The sequence below is a fragment of the Carassius auratus genome, unplaced genomic scaffold (assembly GCF_003368295.1).
Source record: "Carassius auratus strain Wakin unplaced genomic scaffold, ASM336829v1 scaf_tig00216283, whole genome shotgun sequence".
Classification (NCBI taxonomy): Eukaryota; Metazoa; Chordata; class Actinopteri; order Cypriniformes; family Cyprinidae; genus Carassius; species Carassius auratus.
Window position 1 is genome coordinate 178,862 of NW_020528492.1, and position 22,443 is coordinate 201,304.

The 22,443-nt window shown below is 39.0% G+C and overlaps 1 protein-coding gene across 1 annotated transcript in view; it reads right to left on the reverse strand.

The window, feature by feature from the left end:
* The window catches only part of LOC113097462 (nuclear receptor ROR-alpha-like), a 66,805-nt gene extending 44,680 nt beyond the window's left edge, over positions 1-22,125 (reverse strand). Inside the window, exon 1 of the mRNA XM_026262689.1 lies at positions 21,811-22,125. Coding sequence (XP_026118474.1) covers positions 21,811-21,841 — 31 coding nt within the window. The 5' untranslated portion in view covers positions 21,842-22,125. The remainder of the gene's footprint in view (positions 1-21,810) is intronic.
* Between the last annotated feature and the right edge of the window lie 318 nt (positions 22,126-22,443).

Here is a 22,443-nt window from a genome sequence, read left to right on the forward strand (position 1 = left end):
TGACAAAATATTGACTAAATATAAAAAGCACTGTAAATGGTAAAACAAGCCACAGTGCACATTTCCTTCACCCCTGGGGGCCTAAAAGAGGTTAGAATTCCCAAAGACAGCATCTTTCACTTTGTCTTTTTCGCCCAAACTTTCATAACAGCTCAGGCAAATGGACTGGCTGGTATTCTTGAGCAGTGGTGATGAAGATGAATCTGAATGCTTGCTGTAATGAGAGCTCCAATAATGGATCCTGTGGCATCCTCACTTCACTTGATAGCAGTGTAAATCATGCCGGCTATGCAGCATCAGCACTGAGAAGGGTTCGACAAAATGGTGAAGCTAATATTAACCACATTCAGAAGACTGGTGTGGTCTCCCCACCAGAGTTCTTAACTAACTTAACCACAAATACTACTTTGATCAAACACTATCACCACCATAGTGATAAGTCGCATGAAACAAGTTTAGGTGGTCAACAGGATGACCCACCAGCTGGCTGTAAACACGCTAACACTAAGCAACATAAACTGACCTGTGCCAACATATGAATTCATGCTAGTCTAATTTAGTCTTTAATCATCTTAAAAAAGAAAAGAAAAGCAAGAACACAATGTAAACATGTCAAATAATAAGACGATGTAAGAGATAAGATGCTAATGCCGACTAGCATTGAAAAACATGTCTGTTTCCAGTGAAATGTTTACTGACAGGAAACCCTTGCTAATATCAGTCTCATGGAAGTGGTCTATATCGCTCGATTTCCAGCTCCTAACAGAAACATATGAAAAAAAAAAAAAAAAAAAAAAAAAAAACAATTTATGGGTGAAAAGAAAGAATATCTTCAAGTATCTACAATGGGGAAGTTGTTACTTATGCTTACTACAGAATTCAACTTTCCTCAAGATTTCTCATGCCCACTTTTGCCATTCAAAATCATCTAGACAGAACAAAATAGTGTGTAAAAGAAGCAGATAAAGATAGAGAAAAACACATAAGTGAGAAAAACAGTAGCGACTGGAAGCGAGACAGAGGAAAGAAACTAAGCGTCTTGAAATACCAGTACATGGATTAAATCTAAACCAGGTTTACAGGTAAATGAAGTCAAGTGTCCTGCTCAGGTGCTGACCTGACTCCAGAGCTCAGGTTATTCAGGTTTGACCTCACCTTACTCTAGTTAACTGCTTACCAGCGCTAGTGAAAGTCTCTATAACGGCTGTCTTAGGTTGTGAAACGAGACAACATTTAGCATTACTATATACCCTAGATATGGGAAACCACAACGGCAAATTACAAGATTATTTCATGTTCTAACCTCATATTCCCCTATTACCGAACCCATACAAAGTAAAAAAAGCAGCAGTGTGTAACAACATGACATCATGTCGTGGTACAGATGGCATGACCTCACGGCGGTGGAATATGCAAAAGTACATGTTCTTGATTACACGTCTTTATTTCAGTGCCACTAATCGAAATCAGATGACATTTCCTGAAAATACACCAAGGAAAACTTTTAAGTTCACTTTTTCCAGAGAGCTGGAACATTTTATTGACTCCAAAGCCGCCGCTTTGCTCACTTTTTTCAATTCGGAAATCTTAAATATCTAATAGCTAATTTGTTTTTCAGAAGCGCTAGCCAATAAGAAAACAGATACTCCTTTGCATGAAGTGTTACATAAAAATGACTTTTTAAATCCTGTATCATGATTATTATTTAGCATATGTTGTGAAATAGTATTGTAAACTGTATTGTATATTGTATAGTACAAATCATACATGGAATGATGCTAACAGCTGCTTCGGGCTAATGTTGCTTTTATAGAAATTTATAAGCAATGAACCTTTAGTATAGATTTAGTTCCTCACAACATTCCACATGTACTGTTTGGCACTACACTTTCCAGAATGCAACTCTTGGCCTATTACACAGTCTACATTGCTTTTTCCTTCAAAATTCCAGCACACAAATTGTATTCAGCTTTCTTGCAGGAATAAATAAATAAATGACTGGCAACCCATGTCGTAGATGATTACGTATTGCTGTAGGAGTTTTTTCTGCAGAATGATCCTTTGTGACGTTGCTCAATGCTAGTTACATAAATTACAAAGAGGGCTGTAGTGGGGGATTCCTCCTGTCGCAATTCTCCCGGCATGTTTGTCAACAGTGCAGCATTTCTATAATTGGCGTAATTGTCAGGTTGTGTCATGGCACAACCAGGGCCATGTCATTAACCAGGACCTGGGATATGTAGACACTTTCTTGTAAAGATTGGGTGAGAAAGCGAGAGGAGATGATAAAAATGGCTGCCTCTTATCTCTGCTATGCATATGAAAGGCTTATGCTGTCTCCATGACAGACTCTACGCCTCGTCAGTGTGGGATCCACTGAGGTAGAGTACAGCAAAGGACAGAGAGAGATGAAATAATGCAAGGATGGCTAGGCATACGTTTCTGTACATGTGTAGGTGTGTTTTTGTATTTATGCATCCACATGTGTGGCTGAGCATTTGTGTGGGGGTGTTGAGCGAGAGATAAAAAGAACTGAGTTGGTTTGGGTATAAGAAGGAAAGTGTCAGGGATAGATTACAAGCCACCCTCTGAAAACACACAGTCACCCGCTTGAGAGGTTAAAAAAAACTTGTTTTTTCTCCCGTGAATCTTAGCTGAGGTTTAGCCTTTTCAAGTATGTAGTCAAAACAGAGTAGTGTGCGTTCTACAACAAGCTCAAATCCGCCCCTTAATCTGTAATTCTGTAATGAATACTTAATCTGAGGTGTAATATAGAACCTATAATTACAATAATGAGGAAGGGTATTTGAAGAGCTGATCATTTTCATTTCTGAGCGCTGCTGTAGCAGTTATTCATCTTATTAATCAACATTCTCAGAGCCTCTTCTTCTTTTGTTTCTTCGGTTGTGCGCCGTTCCCAAAATAAACAACGTGTCTCTTTGAGCTACAGCTGTATAATTTGTCAGTGCAGCGAAAGCATTTATCTATAATTTTATTTTAAATTTGAGGCGTGCTGGTGTATTGAAAGCCGAATCAAGTGTGAAGAGCGGATTATTTTAATAAACAGCAATACCGACTTGTTGGAAGGATATGGGAAAGTTAGTCACACCTTTGTCAAGTTCAAGACAATGGACTACACATACAGTATACCTGGTAAATTACCTGGTTAATTTTTTTTTGCATTCTAATGTTGAATAGGTGGAAAGCTTATAGTTAGTTATACCTGTAAGTGACATACATGCCTAGCTTTGTGAAAATATCAAAATATGATGAATATTGTATAGACAGTCTTTTGTTTGTTATTTCCAGTTAAAATAAGATCTACTCCCATTACTTACAGGGAATTCTGGGTTAACTTGAATTAGCAGGGTCATGTCCTATTGGGAACTGAATTCAGAATGCCTTTGAAATTCCCAAAATGCCTATTAGTTTCCAATTGAGAGAGGATTAGACATACAGACAGGTATACAGCAGTGGTGAGCAGTGACTTTTTTTTTAACCAGGCATGCTGAGTGATAAGACCACCCACCCCCATTGGCTTTTAGGACACTCAGAAGGGGTCCCCGTTCTATAGTTCTATACATTTGCTAAATAATTTTTTTATTCCCAGTGAATAGGAGTTAAAACTCCAACCCAGAGGGCACTACTTCAATAACAGACCATCCAAAATACCCAACAATATTTAAAATATTGCAAAGTAACGTTACAACCTTCAAACGATAATAAAATCAGAAAAAGACTGTAACCGTAAGCAACATGAGCATATGCAAAACAAATGAAAAAAAAAATTTGTTTTATATAAACTTTAATTTTCCGCTTAGGCAATAATGTTGAAAACAACGTATCTCTTCAATATACGATGTCTTTGACCAAAAATGTAAGATATGTTTTCAGTGGACTTGTTTTGTTTGAGAAAACTAAAATATACAGTTACAGTGTTTTTTTATTTATTTATTTATTTTTTGTTCTGCATCAAACACTATTTAAATTTCGGCAATCGAGATCTGACAGTAACAGTGCATTTTTCCACTTGGGTGAGCACTTCGTGGACAGCTTACCTCACGCATTAAATCAGCCGCAGGCCAGTAAATCACTGAGAACACAGTACAGTCCTAACAAGTCATAGCAATAGAGAGGAGGTGAGAAAGCTGTGGAGAATCCGCTCACTCAGAAGCAACCGCAACTGGTAGATTTAAAGAAAATTACGGCCGTTTGGCAAATAAATCATTGTACGTACTTATTCCTAACTCTTTAAGCTTTAAGGTACATTTCAAATTACAAGGGATCAACTTATAATCATGTTTATATGAATTATCCTATGAACTTATTCTCTCAAATTGCCTGGGTATGTGGCGCATTCTCATCTTATATGGACAGATTACCACAGGTATATAGACAGATGTACAATTTCATGTTGTACAAATAAAACACAATATATATATATATATATATATATATATATATATATATATATATATATATATATATATATATATATATATATATATATATAATATAGCTAATGGATTTTTTTAAAGTGCAGTAAATGAGACACTAACTGGGCATGAACTTTCCAAAATACATATGACACTAGAGACATAGCTCATAAAACGTTCAGTTCAACAAAGGGATGAAAAACAGTCGAAGTATGTGACTTAATCTTTGAAGACTCCCTTTCTGTGCTCTTGATGCTAGGTGTTTCTGAAAAAAGAAACTTAAGACATTTGTTCAACATCATTCCCCTGACATTCTTCAGTTATGTGAAATCCTTTTCTTTAAGCCCTGAAATCAGAGGATGGTCCATCAAGGGAACTTGTTCCATCCTGTGTTAAAGGTGCTTCCATCATTGTCCATGTCCCCCATGGATTTGCTACAAGAGCCACTGATAGGGCTTGACAAAGTCTTCAAATACTGACTTAAACTGATTCCTCTGATCAACCAACCAGTCATTTCAGTTGTAATTAAAGAAGGCCACTGAAGTGAATCCTCTTCTGGCTGTAAACAATTCCTCTAAAGAGACCAGTCTAAGGCTTTCTCTTTTACAGTAGTGTTATGAAGGGGGCTTGTTTCTTCCAATCCAATAGCTTTTCTGTAAGAGTAATATAATGGTATGGTTGCAGACCAAGTGTAATCAATCCTAGTCCTGGAGGTCTACCTTCAACATTTACACACTTCTTACCTGCCATGCAGTACCCTACCTTTATTCTTGGTTGAAGCTAATTTGAATTTGGTAAGGGTTTTGCAGAACCATTTAGATGTGCCCAGAGTAGTCCTGGTTGTGATTTTCAAGGACACCCAAAACTCTAAAGAGATAGTTGAGTTGTGTTTAGTTAGTACTAAAACAAATAAACCTCAGCAAGATATTGAGTTCACTGAAATTTTAATCTTACCCCTCTGATGGGATCTGCTTACCAGCTTTAAGAAAGATCTGTATTTTCCTTCATCACACAGCTGGGTTTTAGTGTCCACTATCAGCAGCTGGCTGGCAGTTAGAGACTGCCATTGGTGATCACTAATGGAGATCATTATAATGTATTTTTCTAGTGTGTTCCCATACTGGCATGCATTGCATGCAGACAAAATTAAACACACAAAGGACAGCATGCCAGTCAGGCCTAAGAGGAATGACACTTTAATCTGTCTACTATCACTCTTACACATAAACGTTGTACATTGTCCCCCAGAATTCCCACCAAATCATCCCTCCAAAAACAGAGAATCCCCAATTCACCCATTGCATGCTTTGTTTAACATGTTCGTTCTTGGTGACAGCTGTATAAAGGTGATGCGACTTGTGTTGAAAACATCATGGCAAGGCAGCTGTCCGTCAAGTCTGCAAGGGGGCTGACGAGATGGGAAAATGTGCAGTATGTCGATAAATATTTAATGCAAAGTAATGCAACGCAGGACTCTTCCCCACTGGCCAGAGGGAGGGGAAATAAGAGCAGGTAATTATCCCAGTGCCCGAAGGCCAAAAATGATGGAGATTGCAGAAAGCAGGGATATTTAGCCCAGCTAATGAAGGCTTGCGTTCTCTTGGTAGGCAGAGGGAGGTGAGTGTGTATCTCTATGCGTGTGTGTGACTGTGCGGAAAAAAGGAAGATAGAGCTACAGAGAGAATCCTATGTGTGTCTGCCCATTCAGGCGGTGGTTGTTGATAAGGCATGATTACATAATGCTCTATCCAGCGTACTGTACTGTGTTCTAACATTGGAGCTCTCTGCTGCCCCATCCCTTTCTCTCTCTCTACAGGACCTGTCCAAACCGAGCCATCACACACAGGCCCCAACAGAGAGCAGAGCCTGAGGCAGCAGCCAGTGTTGATTACTGAAAGGAATCCTTGCCTTTCGGTTTAAGATCTCTTTCTCCTGAACCTCCTCTAGGATCTAGAATGTTTTCAGTATCGGAATTAAGCAGATTCACTTTTGCTGGACTGGAACTGAGATTTGAACCTGAATTCACTCTTATTCTACACCTATCGATCGCAAAAACACGATCTAATATAGTGACATTCCTACAGACAGTCCCTGTTAAAGATTAAATCATGGTTGTGGATCCAAGTAGTGCAAATCGTCATGTGGGGTCAGTGAATTTCATTACCACCTGCTTTGGACCTGTCAAACTAAATGTTCTTCCTTTAGCTTGGCTTGTTTAACCCCACTGTAAGGTCTGCATCATCTCCCTTTCCGTGGCCCTACAGTGTAGGCAAATTGAAAGCAAGTGCTGAGTTTGTGCAGCTCTCCGCAATTCTTATGAAAATTTAACCATGCTATTTGGATTCACATGCTCCTCCGAGCTAGGGCAGCCATGCACTGGCATTAAAATTCTTAATTCTGTTCATGCTGGTCGGTGGAGGAAATGAAGTGTAACAGGATTCTGATTTGCACGATAACCTTCCACCTCTGGACCCCAGGTACCTGCCAGTCAGTGCCCTCTTTATCATGTTAATCTGAGAATGTGTGTACACCACAGGCTAAGCAGGAACATTGAACATCCGTAGTCTGAGTAAATTGGCTTCGTAGGACGAAATGTCAATGTCAATGCGGACCAATTACAGAATAAATAACTGTGTAGAGGTTAGCACTGAGTGTAATGTAAACTGAAGTAACTAAAGTAATTAGGTATAGCTTTAACACTGAATTTAAGCTCTAGTAAGGCAAGAGAGAGAAAAATAGAGTGAGACAGAGACAGTGTAAGATGCATGATTTGTGGGTTTATAGGGGTAGACCTCCTGCTATTAGAGGCAGAACAGTACTGATCTGTTGTTTGGAGAATTTGTGTGGAGAGGGTGCATCTCTCTCTTTCCTGTCACCATCACTGCATGAGCACACGTACACACACCTTTACCACACAAACTGTTTGCTAGCCTGCTGTGCACTGAATACCAGACACAGCTACGATTATTTCACCTTACCCCTCAACAAGTTAACAAACGCAGGTACAAATGCATACACAAGCTCTCCAAAATTCCACACACATGCAAATTCTTTTACATTTTTACGTTTTAACAGTAATTTAAATGCACCTTGTCATGTGGTTGCAGCAAGTGTCTGGGACTGTGATAATTGCATCCCCATAGTTGAGCAGCTGGGCTGTGCAGCAAACAGGGAATTACCCAGCAGGTCCAATGCTCACATTTTCAATGCACTCACAGATAATCTGGTAGACAACTGTAGCATTTTGGGATGTAGACAACATACACTCACATATGTACAAGGTTACTCATTCACACCTGTCCTTCAAACATAAGAGAATTTGATCTTCTGGAGATGTGAATGAGCAAATGGAAGACATTCCTTCATTAACTGTTTTAGAAATTCTCCACTAATGTGGGTTTGCTTCACGCCATACTCGGGGGGAATGGGAGTGTTTTCATTTGACAGGGCTGTGCCAGATTGGGGTGGAGATTCATAGGCATTATTAATGGAGCACTACCATCCCAAATGACCTTGAGCAGAGCGAGCCACCCACCACAACAGTGATGGCACATCCGAACTGTATTTAGATAACAAACGCCATGCACTGGGGGCAAACACGGTGAGCAATCAATGCCACTATTCTGCAACTAATCCCATCTCAAAGACTCACTGGCTGCTCCACCACACTCTGAGAATGTTCCCGCAACCAATCATATTTCACACAGCAATGCTCTGTGCACCAAAAATAGATCTCAATTCATGCCGCATTTGCACTAATTCCATAAATCTCAATTTGTTTCCTGCATAATGGGAGCTCTGGGCTGAAATTAATCTTTTTACCTTTTTTTTTTTTTTTTTGATAGGTTGAAAAGTAAACCCATCATCTTTGCATGATTTACTCAATGTATTTGTTTGGGGGTTGTGCTGTTATGATTTCAAAATCAATGAGGCAGTCTTACGAACATACCAGTCATATTATCTGACTTGAAAATATAATAAAGTATTAAAAGCAACCAGCCACATGTAATTGAATATCAGCAGTCTCTAATATATCAATGGCCTGTGAAGTTCTAAAATAAAAACTCTTTGAACTTAATGAGACAAAGTAACTATGTTTTAATTTAAATAATCTTTGCATAAATAAACATTGAATCAATAATGCCCAGAAATGGGGCGGTTCTTACTGCTCTTGCTGTATTTCAGGTCTTGTAGTTTACACTAATGAGCTTAATAAATAAACAAGATATATTAAATCCAAAATGTGCAGTGCTTTGGTACTTCATGACCAGTATTGAGTAAAAAAAAATGAAAATGAAGCCTAAATCTGGCTCACAACTGAGATATTGTGACCCAGCTGGTTAAAATAAAATACTAATAACTAACTAATAAAGGATTTTTATATAAATACAATTGAAAATTAAAATACAATACAAATATATCTAAATATTATATATAGTCATGTAATTTTCATTCATTACAAACCCAAAGCTGTACATGCAACAGACGCTAATGTATTTTCCAGTAATTACAGAACCATAGAGTTCTATATACATAAAAAAGGGTTATACATACATACTTCTATATTTTTACATACAACGTCCTTGTAATACCATTAAGTTTTAATCATCATTTCTCTTTTTGGGGTGGGGTAAAGGTTTTTATTTTATTTGTATTTTTTTTTTTTTTTTCAGCTAAATATTCAGGCTCATTCGGAGTCCTACCCTGCGGCCCACAACAGAACTATGCTTCATTGGCTTCACTGTGTGAGTTCCACCGTTATCCTGCCTTTCAAGGACACCGTGATGACATTTTTATATTTCACGCTTAAAAAAACAAGGGTAGAACTGTCCCGAGAAGTGTTTAAGAATTCATTGCTCTTACACAGTGCCTCTGTCTTTAGGTTTAGAAGATGTGCAGGACTCGACTGATTTGAGATGGAATTAATCAAGAATGTAGCGCCGGCTCGCAGTCTGTCTGTGTATGAGAGAACATAAGGAACAGAATATTTTCACCATCATCCTGATAATTACCACAGGGATCACTAATGAGAGGCGCGACGTAAACGAACACAATAGCACGCACTGTTTACTTAAGGTTGCTCAAGCTTGGGAAAGAGCGAAAATAAAAACACACACACACACACATACACACACTCACGTAAATCCCTTTTGTATAAATTATGAAACTCCCTAAACCTCTAAACCAAACAACAACGTATCCCACAACAGATCAAAGGCTCGGTCTAAATCAATGCCTACGAAATATGTCAAAGATCAAAAAAAACGAGACTCCTCGACCGGGCCGGGCACCCATTATTGTGCTAACGTCTCCCAGAGCATTTTCACACTCCTCTCATCAACAGCTTTGTTTACAATTTCAGCTTGTAATTAAAGCTAGCTGGAGTCTTGTGCTAGAGTAGCCATGAGATTCGATCGTAGCGGCAAATAACATACAGCATGATGTTAAGGATGCTCAGCCGCTGATCTGGTTTAATCTCTGGGATGTTTGTTACACATCACTGTAATGAGCTCCAATGAGCTCCTGTTTTCCTCTCACATGCGTTAATAACAGTTTAGACACCAGGCGCTGGAAGAAAATGTATTTTATAACAAAGACATTTGTGTGTATGCAGATTTTGGTGTCTGTTTCCTTTTGCCTTTTACTTGTAAAACATGAACTGTTAAAAAAACAAAACCTGCTGTCGAGATGAGATCAGGCAAACAAACCCACCCACACATACGTATGCGGTGCACAAATGTTTAATTTCTCTACCTTTTTCTGTCTTTCTGTGGTCCCCCATACAGAAACACACACACACACACGAACCACATACCAGCAACCACCTACACAAAAGCAACATGCACACATCTTCCTCACAACATCTCTCACGTATCTCGCAAAAAAAATCTCATCGTGTCTCTGCTGTCTGTGTATGAGTATCTCAGACAGTGTGGTTGCACAGTCTCACGTAAGGGCATGTTTTGTCTCTCATCCTTGCAGCGGTCTATCTGTTTGTACATTTCATAACTTTTTTAATGTGCAAAATCAAGATTACACCTTGATTGTCACACACAAAGATTTTTTTCCCCTGTTATACAGGGGAGATTGGAGTAAATTATGCACATTTTATTGTCTTTTAGGCAAAGCAAAACATGGGATTTTATTTTTTTCTTTGGTGGGAGTTGGGACACAAAGGCATCAAAAGAAAGCTTCATTTCAAACTCTCAGTTAAAAAACAGTCTGTAATAAAAACAAATGAAGAAATGTGCAATAGCACAAATAAATACAACAGAATAAAGATAGAAATAAAATGAACAGTGCATTCAATTATTCAGTTTAGGTCTTACAGTAATATAATACAAAGAAATGAATAAAGTAATCAATTAACTCTGGACAGTCTCGTTTAATACAGGTGAATCCTTACCATTAAAGTTATTCAGTAAAAAGTTGTGATTTTTTGTTTTGTTTTGTTGTTTGAATTAAAAGGATTAAAAGAAAGGAAATTAGGCTGCTGTCACTTTAAGAACTAATGCATGGATCCAATATACTGACACCCATGCATTTTCTTTCTCTACAGTTATTCATGTAAGATATAACCAATTGTGCTTATGTTTATACTCACCAAGACAGGTATTTTTACAGCATTTGATTGTTAACAAACTATAAAAAAAAGTAAAAAAAAATAAAAAAAGACAACCCAATTCGGTACACACAAGATGTTCCAATGTTTAAATTGGCAAGACTTTAAAACATATGCAAATTATAAATTCTGCTAAGTGTCCCGAGCGCTGAAATGTTTGACACATATAAGCATGGAATCTGTGGGAATGAGTCAAATTATGCGCAATACCTGCAACGAAATTCAAACCCTGATTGAAGTTAAATATAATGTAGAATCGTGACAAAGCGTGACCTTTTTTTTTTTTTTAAGCCCGCAATATACAGCCAGTCTGTCTGGAAAGAGTTTTCAGTCTTTGCTAAGACAAGACACCATAATTCACAACCGCCCACACTGTGTAACTGGTAACAGAGTGATGGTATTCATAGAGTGACACTCTTAAGACGAGTGCTGGTCTGAGAGGCTGTGATAGTGATTCGGAAGGCTCTCTGTGGACGAGCATGTTGTGTCCTTCAGTCGACATATGAGACGAATTAATGCCACTATCATCGCCGTTCCATTCCCTCGAAACTTCTGATGAAAACAAAAGAAAGAACAGAACAAGGAGTGCAGATGACTGCTGCTGTGTAATGACCAGTCACTGCATGGAAATAAAGGTGGTTGAGAACTATTAAAAAGTAAAAAGGAAGAGAGTGAGAAAGATTTTGGGGGTGATTCTTGTTTTGATATATGGTGACAGAAAATCCAGTTCCTAACCTAAGATTCATTTATAGCAACTGGCAGGATTTTTCCTAAAGCATAAAACAAATACACTCAAGTACAAAATCTGTCACTGTACTTACTAAAATGTTATCCCTTATTGTCTAAACACATTTTGGTGTGTATGAGGATGTCACAGTTTTCTGGGGATTGAGCCAATAAGGCAGACAGAAATGTGGACTCTGAGCTCACTGCCTTTGTGCTGATGCGGCTCTTGTTCGGGATGGACAGCTTAACAGCATACTTCCAGACAGAGGAAAAGAAAGCAAAAAGGAGGGAGAGAGAGAGAGAGAGAGAGAGAGAGGAAGAACAGACAAGAACCTGTGCTCAGCAGAGGGAGAGCTCTCATCCAGAAACAAGGGGCCCAGGGGAACAACAAAAGAAGAGAGATGGGATAAAAGAGGGGGAAAAAAACCTTCAAAACAACAAAACACTACTGGCTCTCTCTAGAGCGGACTCTGGTAGAACACCAGCATTCAATCTAATCTCAGAGAAAAAATAAATAAAAAGGGACAATAAATGTAAAAATAGGACTATTTTTGTATTAAGTAATTCGATGTACTATAAAATATACATAAAAATCATAAAAAAAGAAAGATAGATGGACAAAAAAAAATTGAGTGAAAGTGATCACATAACTTTCAATTATGGGTAAACGGTTTCTTTAAGAGAGCAAAAAATGGAGCAAACAGTAAGAAAACAAAAGAGACACAGCGACAGTCAGTCCAGGCTTCATCGTCTTCAGCAACTCATTCTTAATCAGTGCAGTGTTGGGTAGAATGGATGCTGACATGCAAACTGCTCCGCACAACAGGGAGTGAGCTCCTAATCAGTAATCAGACTGTCTGTTTCAACGGTAGGGGCTCTGGGTTTCACTCTGGCGCAGGTCAAGGGCCTCTCCACAGTCCCTCTTCCCTACTGCGGTACACCCATGCATTGCTACAGAGCAAACAGAAACCCCTACCATCACCCCACGGGACTCCAACAGGCAAACAATTCCTGTCATCTCAAATGTCAGTGCTCTGTTCTGACTAGCAACGCTATTGCTTTTAATTGATTTAGTCGTGATACGTTATTTCTAAGGAATGAGTTGTGAATTTGGTTCAGGACATGCTAATAATGCCATTTGCTTGGGGTTTCGATCAAAAACTTTCAGTGTTTTTCAAAACATTTCAAGAACGTCAGGAAAGCTCTGGTGATTTTATTGTATGCTTTAAATAAACAAATAATGGGGGAAAAAATCCTTTCATCTTCATCATTAAAACGGAGGCATGACTTAATTTCTAATTAATATATGTGCATATATAACACATTTCAGAGGACGGCGGGGCTGAGAATGGTTGGCCTTGTTGTTGTGAAGAATTAAATTCATGCCATGTGGTTTGTTTAGAACACAGCAGGCCTAATCAAAGTTACCTTGAGATACAATTTCACGCTTAGACTGCATGCAGACTTCTAGAAGATGACGTGCCAACGTTTCTTGTGATATAACTGAAGTCGTGTTTCTATATGAAAGCTGCACCAGGTTCACACACACAGACAGCAGTTAAACGGCACGTCTCTGGTTGCCATTAGGTGTTCGTACTCATGTATAAGTATTGACTGCAATCGTCATGTCAAATCCCTACGTATGTAAATCTTCTAGTAGCTGTGCGTGCACACTGCCATCGTTAATCTTGCATAGACGGCGAGGTTGAGCGGGGAGTTCTTTGTCGTGAGTGAGCAGGAGTAAGTATTCTGATTAATTTTTTTGTATATGCATAATGTAACATAGAAGGTAATGGAGCCCTTTATACATTGTCGTGTATATTTAGAAATAAATAATGGACAAACAGAGTCTTTAAACGCCTTAGATGTAAAGTTATTCGCTGTCAAAGTGACGCCAAAATGAATGGGAGTCAATGGGAATGCTAACGCAAGTGAAGTTCTGCTACAAGATGGCAGCACGCAGCCGACTTCAATTTCCGGTCGACTTCCTTGCCGCCTGCGTATCATGAACAAGGTCTGGTCACCATTTTTGGGCTACTTCCCAAAAAAATCTGTAAATAAGTACTTTAGTATTCTGCATCTGTCACACTGCCACCTAGTGGTCTGGAGTGCCATTTACCTTTCAGTTGTTTTCATATTTGAGTGAGTACATGTGCTTGATCAGGAGGAACATACTGGATAAGAATGAAACAGCGGGACCTTCGATGGCCCCGGCAGGAACCCCTCTAAATCAACTCAGTGTTGCTCATCTCCCTTCCACAATCAAGCCTCCCACTTGAAGCTGCTTCTATTGTTCTGCTTTCCTCCCGCTCTTTCTCCCTCTCTCTCTCTTTCAGTCCTTTTCCCTAATCTCATAAAAATTCAGAAGGATACTCCCACATTTTGCTCCTCTCTCTCCTGCCATTCTTGAGCACATTAAAGCTGATCTCCATGGTGAAGAAGGGAGGATGAACTCCCTGGCCTCTCAAGTATGCACTCCGTAGCACCCTGCTCCTCGCTGTGAACCAAAAGTGAGGCCTCTTTTTTTTATATGTCGTTCCTTTTTTGTACGTTTCAAGTTACCTGACTGATACCTGAATTCCAAATCTTACATTTATGTCCTCAAGTACTTGAAAGAATGCTTGATGTGCGTATAAAAGACATTCACACTTTTAAAGTTTTAGATCGTCACTGTAATGCGAAAGAAAATAGCGAAAAGCTCTAAGAATAGACCTGCATTATCTCTTTGATACCTCTGTGGATCATTCTTGTCTGAGATGAGTGTAAAACCTGCAGAATAATGACCATCGACACTAGTATAACATGACGATAGTATAAAACAGATGGAGTCTCGCACATAGAGTTGAAATATTATCCAAGTCTGCTCAGCAGAGTTCTGATATGGGATCAGCAGCAGAGGCTCAATTAGTTACTTTTGGAGCAACAATAACAAAATCGAGACAAGCCCGCTCCTAGACCAGGCTCTGTGGGTTAGGAATGACTTGAGACAAGCCCCAGAGGTCTCTGCTTATGTCACAGCATGGTCACTGCAGAGTGAGGAGAAAGAGAGACAATCAGATCTCATCTACCTCCCCTGGGTCACCCTCTTTCTCTCAATCGTTCACTCTCTCCAAACACAAACAACTACGCTCCTTCATACATGCCTGTGGTGCAGATTTGATTACCAGTAAACCCTCTGCAACCCTTTCCGACTCTTGTCAGAGAAAGCGGGTCAAGTCTGTGAGCTCACGGGGAAGATGATACCGGTCCGATAGAGTTGGGATAAGAGATCTGACATCTTCAGGGTAGAAAGAGCAGGTTTGTCTGTCTAAAAGGATTTGATTTACCCAAGGATTAATAGCACAAAAGCACAGGTTTGAGGAGTAGAGCTCTCGGGAGCTCCAGGTGGCACAGTGGCGTAGTCAGAACCCAGGGTTTCTTGCTCTCCCTATTAGGGCCAAAGAAAATGGAAAGCAGTCCAGACCCCGATCCTGAGTTTCTGTTGCACGCATCTCCATTCTTTTATTTTTGTGTCTGACAAAACGCAAAATCGATAATGCCCCCCCCCCCATTTCCTCTCTGATGCAACTTCAAAAGGTAAGTGGACTGCTCTCAGAGGAGTGTTCAAAAGGAGAAGGAAGGGGCAAAAAAATATAAGGAGAAAAAGACACTCCCTGGAAAAAAAAAAACCCTGAAGGAGCAAAACAATGTGCTTGGAATTGAAGTTGTACAAGAAAAGCACTGTGCGACTATGAGCACCTTCAATCACCACTGTGGTTTACCGCATTCAGCCATTGTGAATGAGAGTAAAGAGCAAAAGAACAATGCGGTCTCACACAATAATCTCATCGACATCTGTACCTGGAGGAGTGCATGGTGGGGACTAGCATACACAAACCAAATATGTCCAGCGCAGTTTCATCTGCATGCATCTGCTGGGTTAATAGGTTACACTCAAGGTACACCCCACTAATCTTGACTTGGAGTAAAAGCCTCATCTGAATCACAGAAGCTTCAGTAAACCCTGACCTGGTGGACAGAAACTACTCTGCTCCCAGTGACACTTTGAAGACAAATGAGGCAGTGTGTACAAACTTCCAGCACTGTTTGTCCGGGATACCTACTCTTGCTCTTGTGCAGTCTGTCTATCCACTTCCTCACTCTCCTTGTCTTCGAATAAAAACAATCTCTTACTCTTTTCCGACTGCATTTGAGTGTGGGAATAATCACCTTTCACCCTACTCTGTGTCTGAGAGCAGAGACCATCGGTGTGTGTAGGTGCAGCTGGACCTGTGGTGAATGTGTTATCAGTGAAGTACTGTGAGAAAGAGAATTCTGGCAGGCCTGAAATACATTCTGACAGCCTGAGACATCAAAGGATTCCTTACGACTGTGCTCTTAACGTGGAGTCAATGTAGGAAATTACTCAGAAGGCATGAGATGACTATCCCTCTGAACAGTCAAATCTCTCGAACATAAAAAACAATACTGGATGCCACACAAAATCTACAGAAAAATGTTCAATAATCAGTGAAACTCCTTGCTTCAAGTGTTCAGTCAACATGAAACAACATTCGCAACCCAATTACTTCTGACATTTTTGAGTGAATTGGGATATTTGGCAAGACAAAAATAAAGGATGGGACTTGACTTATCTCCCTAGGAATTTATTGGATTACTGGCACCTGCTACTTGAAACTTACTCTGGGTAAAAGGAAAACTCTGGGTTCATGACAGGTTAGGCTGAATAAACAGAACTTGTTGCATAATTGTGATTACCACAAAAATATATTTGCACTTCTTCCCACAAGATCTGGCTTACTATGGAAGAGAATGGAGCCAATAGATAAATATGACCCTGGAGTACAAAACCAGTCATAAGGGTTATTTTGTTTTATTGAAATTTATTTTAAAATTTATACTTCATCTGGAATAATTAAGCTTTCCATCGATGCATGGTTCGTTAGGATAGAGCACTATTTGGCATCTATTTGAAAAGCTGGAATCTGAGGGTGCAGAACATTTTTTTTAGATATATATACAGTAAGAAAATTTAGTAAATATCTTTATGGAACATGATCTTTAATTAATATCCTAATGATTTTTGGCATAAAAGAGAAATCTATATCTAAAATCTATTTTGACCCATACAATGTATTATTGACTACTGTTATAAATATACCTGCGCTACTTATGACTGGTTTTGTGCTCAGGGTCATAAATGTTAAATATACACAATACAAAGAATATTCATGGTAACATGTTTACATTGTATAAAATAGCTTACTTATCTCAATTAATTTACTTACTTAATCTAATTTTTTTAAACAACATATATGTTCAAATAATTTCTAGTAATACACAATGTGTCACAAATGCTGCTTAACTTGCACAGAACCTGGGATGTTCTTTTAAGCGGCCTTGATGACGTCAGCTGAAATTGCAAAGTTGATTCAAATAAGGTAAAAGTAACATTTTGAAGATGGTTTAGAAATATATATTTTTTTCTCTCTTAGAAAATACGTACTGATGAATCAGCCATAACAAATATTCTTCTCATGTTGACTTACAGTCTAAAGGGATAAAATTAGCACAGGTTTGATTGAGCGGAGACAGAAGCATCTGATGTAACAAGGATCTTTTTTCTTTGGAGTGGAGATTGTTTTGCCTGCCAAGAGGGTGAGTTGAGACTGGCACATGGGACTCATGCCAAACTGTCCGAGGCGCCAGGGCTCAGATGTAGCGTGAGGATGGGTGTGTCCGTGCATTGCATGGGTAACCAGGAGAAGTGCCAGACTACTATTCTTCAGAGAAACTCTCTCTTTCTTTCTCTCTCTCTCTGTTTTCTACTCTCTTTCGTTTGCTCGGTCTCGATTTCACTCATTCATCCTCTCCACTTTCTCTCTCTCACCATCTTCAGACCTTCTGGGTGCTTGTTTTTTTTCAAACACACACACACACACACACACACACACACACACACACACACACACACACACACACACACACAACTGGAGCTAAATCAAAAATCTATGCTCTCAATGGCCAGTCAATATCTCATTAAGCAGTCACCGTGCCCAAGCTGGCAGGTAATGCATTTCACAGTTCTGACACACACTCATACACACTCTGACACACTCTCTCACATGCCATATACTGTAATAACCTGTGGAAATGTGGCACTCAGCTTCTTTCTCAAGTTGTGGTGGAATATGGTCACTCAACCTCCAAGGTGAAACGATGACAGACTGTGTGTGTGTGTGTGTTGTGTGTGCGCGCTTGTTTATATGCTCTTATCAATCCAAAAAACACTCCCACACACCAGGATTGATCCATTGGTTTGATCCAGTCATGTCTTTTAGCAAGTCTAGACTGGAGTAGATTAAAGTCGATTACACAGCATTCAAACGTTACACTGCAATGACATATAGAATTAAACTTGCTGTGCAAAATTTTGCCAAAACTTGCTCCACAAAAATTACGAAACTGTGAAAATGCAGTCTTTTCGAAAATATTTCATTATTTATGGTGGTGATAGATACTATGCCATACAAACAATGACCTGCAAGAACGTGAGAGAAATTATGCAATAGTCTGCAAGCGCCCCTGTGGTTACCATGAGAATGCAACACATTTTAAATTGCATTTTTTTTCTGAATACAAGTAATTAACATTTAAGTAAATTCCAGGCCTTAGATTCACATAGCCATTTAAATTTTTATAATTATTATTATTATTATTATTATTTAGAATAAATTCTGGCTTATTTTTAAACTTATTCAAACTTTTTAACCACTTATACAGAACGAGAGCATTCTGAATATCCTCTAAATGTTGTTGTTTTTTTCCCTCAATTTTAATGCGACTTTAAAGGGCAGCATAATGTGGGTTCTTTGACATTGTAAACTTTTCTAAATAAAAGACATTGACACTTGAGTATGTTTCAGTCTTTATATTCACACAGATAGCTTTTTGCCAAATACAAGAAAGTCTGGTTTATTTTTTTTACTTATTCTGACCAAATAATTGGCCACTCACACAAGACGACAGCATAATACGTATATAAAAGATAACAACTTTTCTGTATTTTAACATTTTAACAGTCAAAGACATTCAAAGACAGTGTGATACATTATTTTTCCAATGTAGGTTTTTTTACATTTTTAGGTTTTGAAACTGCCAAATGCTTGATATTTAATGCAAAAACACTTTGCCAAGTAGAACTTAAATATCCATAAAAATGACTCCTTACCACACTCCATAGCAAAACCCAAAGCCACTGCAGAAATAGTCCACTTAACACTCCTTGCTGGCCAGTAATCTTGCTCTTTATTTTTAACCCTAGCTAGTGGGCTACATCTTTACTTCACCTTAATCAGATTTTGCTTGCCCTCTTTCTGTCCTTTGTGGCTAACTGGATTACAGCCAATCTTGTTAACCTCTGCTGTTACCGAAGTGCCCAGAGAATTGCACTAGTCCAGAACACTCTACTAGCCTAGTGACTAAAGAGAGAGAGAGGAGAGAGAGAGAGGGGGGGGGGGCAAACCCCTAACGTTCACTTGCATGCAAATGTTATTTGTTTTAACTTTGTTTGTAACGTCTACATGCGTTTTAATTCATTCTAGTCTGGTACTTTTCAGAACATGTGCAAATCACGCAAAAAAAGAAAAAAAAAAGAAAAAAGTGAGGTTTCAAACAGCTCTTTTTCAACATACTTCATAGCTTATTAAAGGGTTAATTACCACACAGATGAAACAGGCCTGTTTTTTTTCTGTCTTTGGCACATCAAACAACTTTCTTTAATTATGTAATTAATATTTGGAGTTTTCATCTTAATTGTGTGGAGCAGGCTAGCTCATTTGCATAGGGTAATGAGAGGGATGTTTCCATTACAGGTAATTAGGTACTTGAGAGGCAAGTGTGTGGCTAGGAGGCTGGGAAAGAGGAAAGCAAAAAGGAGGGATGAGGGGTACGATCGGAAAAAAGATGGATAACCGTATCGTATTACCGAACAAGAAGGCGTTAGCGTCTGTAACGACATGCCTGTCAAATGACTTGCAAAGCAAACACTTAGTAATTGCCAGATGTGAATGAAATGTGGTTTCACAGCGCTGGACTGAAATTAGGTTTTATGAAGACTTTTACTAAAATAAAATAAAAATAAAATAAATGAGAGTGTCTATTCATAATTTTTAAGTTTTGGCAATGTTTTAAAATTTTTAGTTAGATAAAAATACAAATTGTTTCCAATAGGAAACCTTGAAAAGCAACTGAAAAGCAGTCAAACTACAAAAAAAAAAAAAAGTATCATCCTCTCTAAAACATTACACCGTTTTTTATTAAAACATTTTAACTTTGGAATGATATAAAAATGCAATTGTTTTCAACCAAAGCAATCTAATAACAAAATTCTATTAACATACTGTAACGGAGTCACTGCAAACAGTATCAACTTCTCTAAAACAAAAGGAAATCATTCATTAGAGAGTAAAATTATTAAATTACACACAAATACAAGTTGTTTTCAATAGAAAACATCTAATAATACACACTTTTAACAAAATATTGCAACTGGTCCATGCAAACAGTATCAACCTCTCTAAAATCTTTTATTTAAGAGTTAGATCCCCAGTAGATGTATTCTGGTTCTGCGATTATGGATTCCTCCAGTCTCCAAGAGCTCTATTTTCAGTTTGTAAGCCTCTTCAGAACAACCCACACATGAGACACGGGGTCAGAGGCTATCGCATACACCTGCTCGATCTCCACAACACACACGCACACACGCACGCACGATCATACCCACAAACACACACTAACGGCTGCATGCATGCAAAAAACTAAACCCACACGAGCACTCAGACAACACGCTTTCACATTCAGATGCGTATGAAGGTATAACCAATCCAATCCCTCAAAGATCTGAACAAGAAGAAAAAAAAGGTTCATAAAACATAAAATTCAATGCACGTCCTTTCAAAATCCAGTTAAAAAAATGTGCATAATACACAATGGATGTATAAATATGCATTTTAATGCTGCATAAGAACTCATTAATAGTTGCTATTTAACTGCTCTCCAAAACACAGATACTATAATCACAAGGTGGTGTTGTGGTAATGCAATGAGTGCAGTGGAGGTGAACTGTCGAAAAGCTTTCAGTGGGAGGTTCACGGAGAGTGTGCGAAGGAGAAGAGTGGTGTTACCGAGGCTCAACACCAACATCCATTGCTTTTTCCACTCTCAACACCTCTCGCCTAATACAGAATGACAGCTGTGTGTGTGTGAAGCAGAGGGGATGTGTGTGTGGCGGCACAGACGCATGGAGCACTAATGGATCGGAGGGTGTATGTATTTTTAAGAGACTTCGACTGAAAAAAAAAAAAAAATGAATGTGTGAATGCAGGTTATCCAGCCAAGAGGTGACAGATGAGTCTCTGTGTGTGTGTGTGTAAGTGTGTGTGACCCAAAAAATAGGTCAGTGGAACACAACACACACCGACATCAACCCAAACGACACGTCCTGCGTCCCGACTCAAAGTCTCCTTGACCTTTTCCCTTCGGCAACACACAAAAAAAATCTCGGTTTCTGACTTAGGGGCGATGAGGCATCCAGTTCTTGGCTTAAAACTGAAGCTCTGAGTGCGTAAAACAATAATAAAAAGTAGAATGTTGAGTTAAAAATAATGTATTTTCTAATGCATCTCAGGAACAGAAGAATCAGACATCAGCATACAAACAGCCGCTCTTTTTGGGACGTTCAGCTGCTTCAGCAACACAACTTTCTCATTCATAAAGCACAAACTTAATTTCCTTGCAAAACACAAATGTAAAACAATGCCACAACTTAATTTCACACTTGCACAAGCCCCAACTTCTCTCTTCTCTTTCTCTCTCGCAGTTCCTCTCACTCTTTCTCTTTGCACGAGACGCTCTAACAGAGAGTTGGCTGACTATGAATAAAGCCCTTTGCAGCTACACTCGCTCGCAAAAAAGGCAGTTTACAAAAAGGTCAGACAAAACCTCAGCATGCTTTTCTCCTCTTACCTTTCATAGCTGAAATCACAAAATACATCATTAAGCTCGGCGGTCCATAGGCGAGCGGTATCGCGAGTGCTAGCTCAAGCAGTCCACTGCTGTTTCAGCAGCAGCTGGCCAGCATAGCTCTGCCTCTCAGCTGCGCTCGCATGACCACACCAGAATCCATGTGACTATGACATCAGCGCTCCCTCGCTCTTGGGCCCGCCCCTGGGATGTGATTGGCAGAGGAAGAGGACAATGAAAGGGGAGGGGAAAAAGGGGGTTGGGTCTTTTTCTTCAGACTGCAGTGGCTGTGACCGGGGCTGATGGGATGGGTGAGGGGGGTACGGGGCGGCTGTCACTGTCTCTTGTGCTTCATCGCAAACATGAGAAAGTCATAACAGAAGCACAACAACAAACAAGGTTTTTTTTTTTTTTTTCAGCTTGTAGTCATGATGGTGAAACGACTGAGAGAATGGTTAGTGGGACACAAAAAGTAAGGACTTACATAAAAAAGAGGACAAATAAGAGGTGTTTTACAGTGACATATTATTATTATTATTATTTTAATATTGGTTATATATTAAAAAAATATTATTAGATAAAAAAAAACACAGAAATACTATCAACAAACAATATTTAAGCACTCAATCCAGAGTC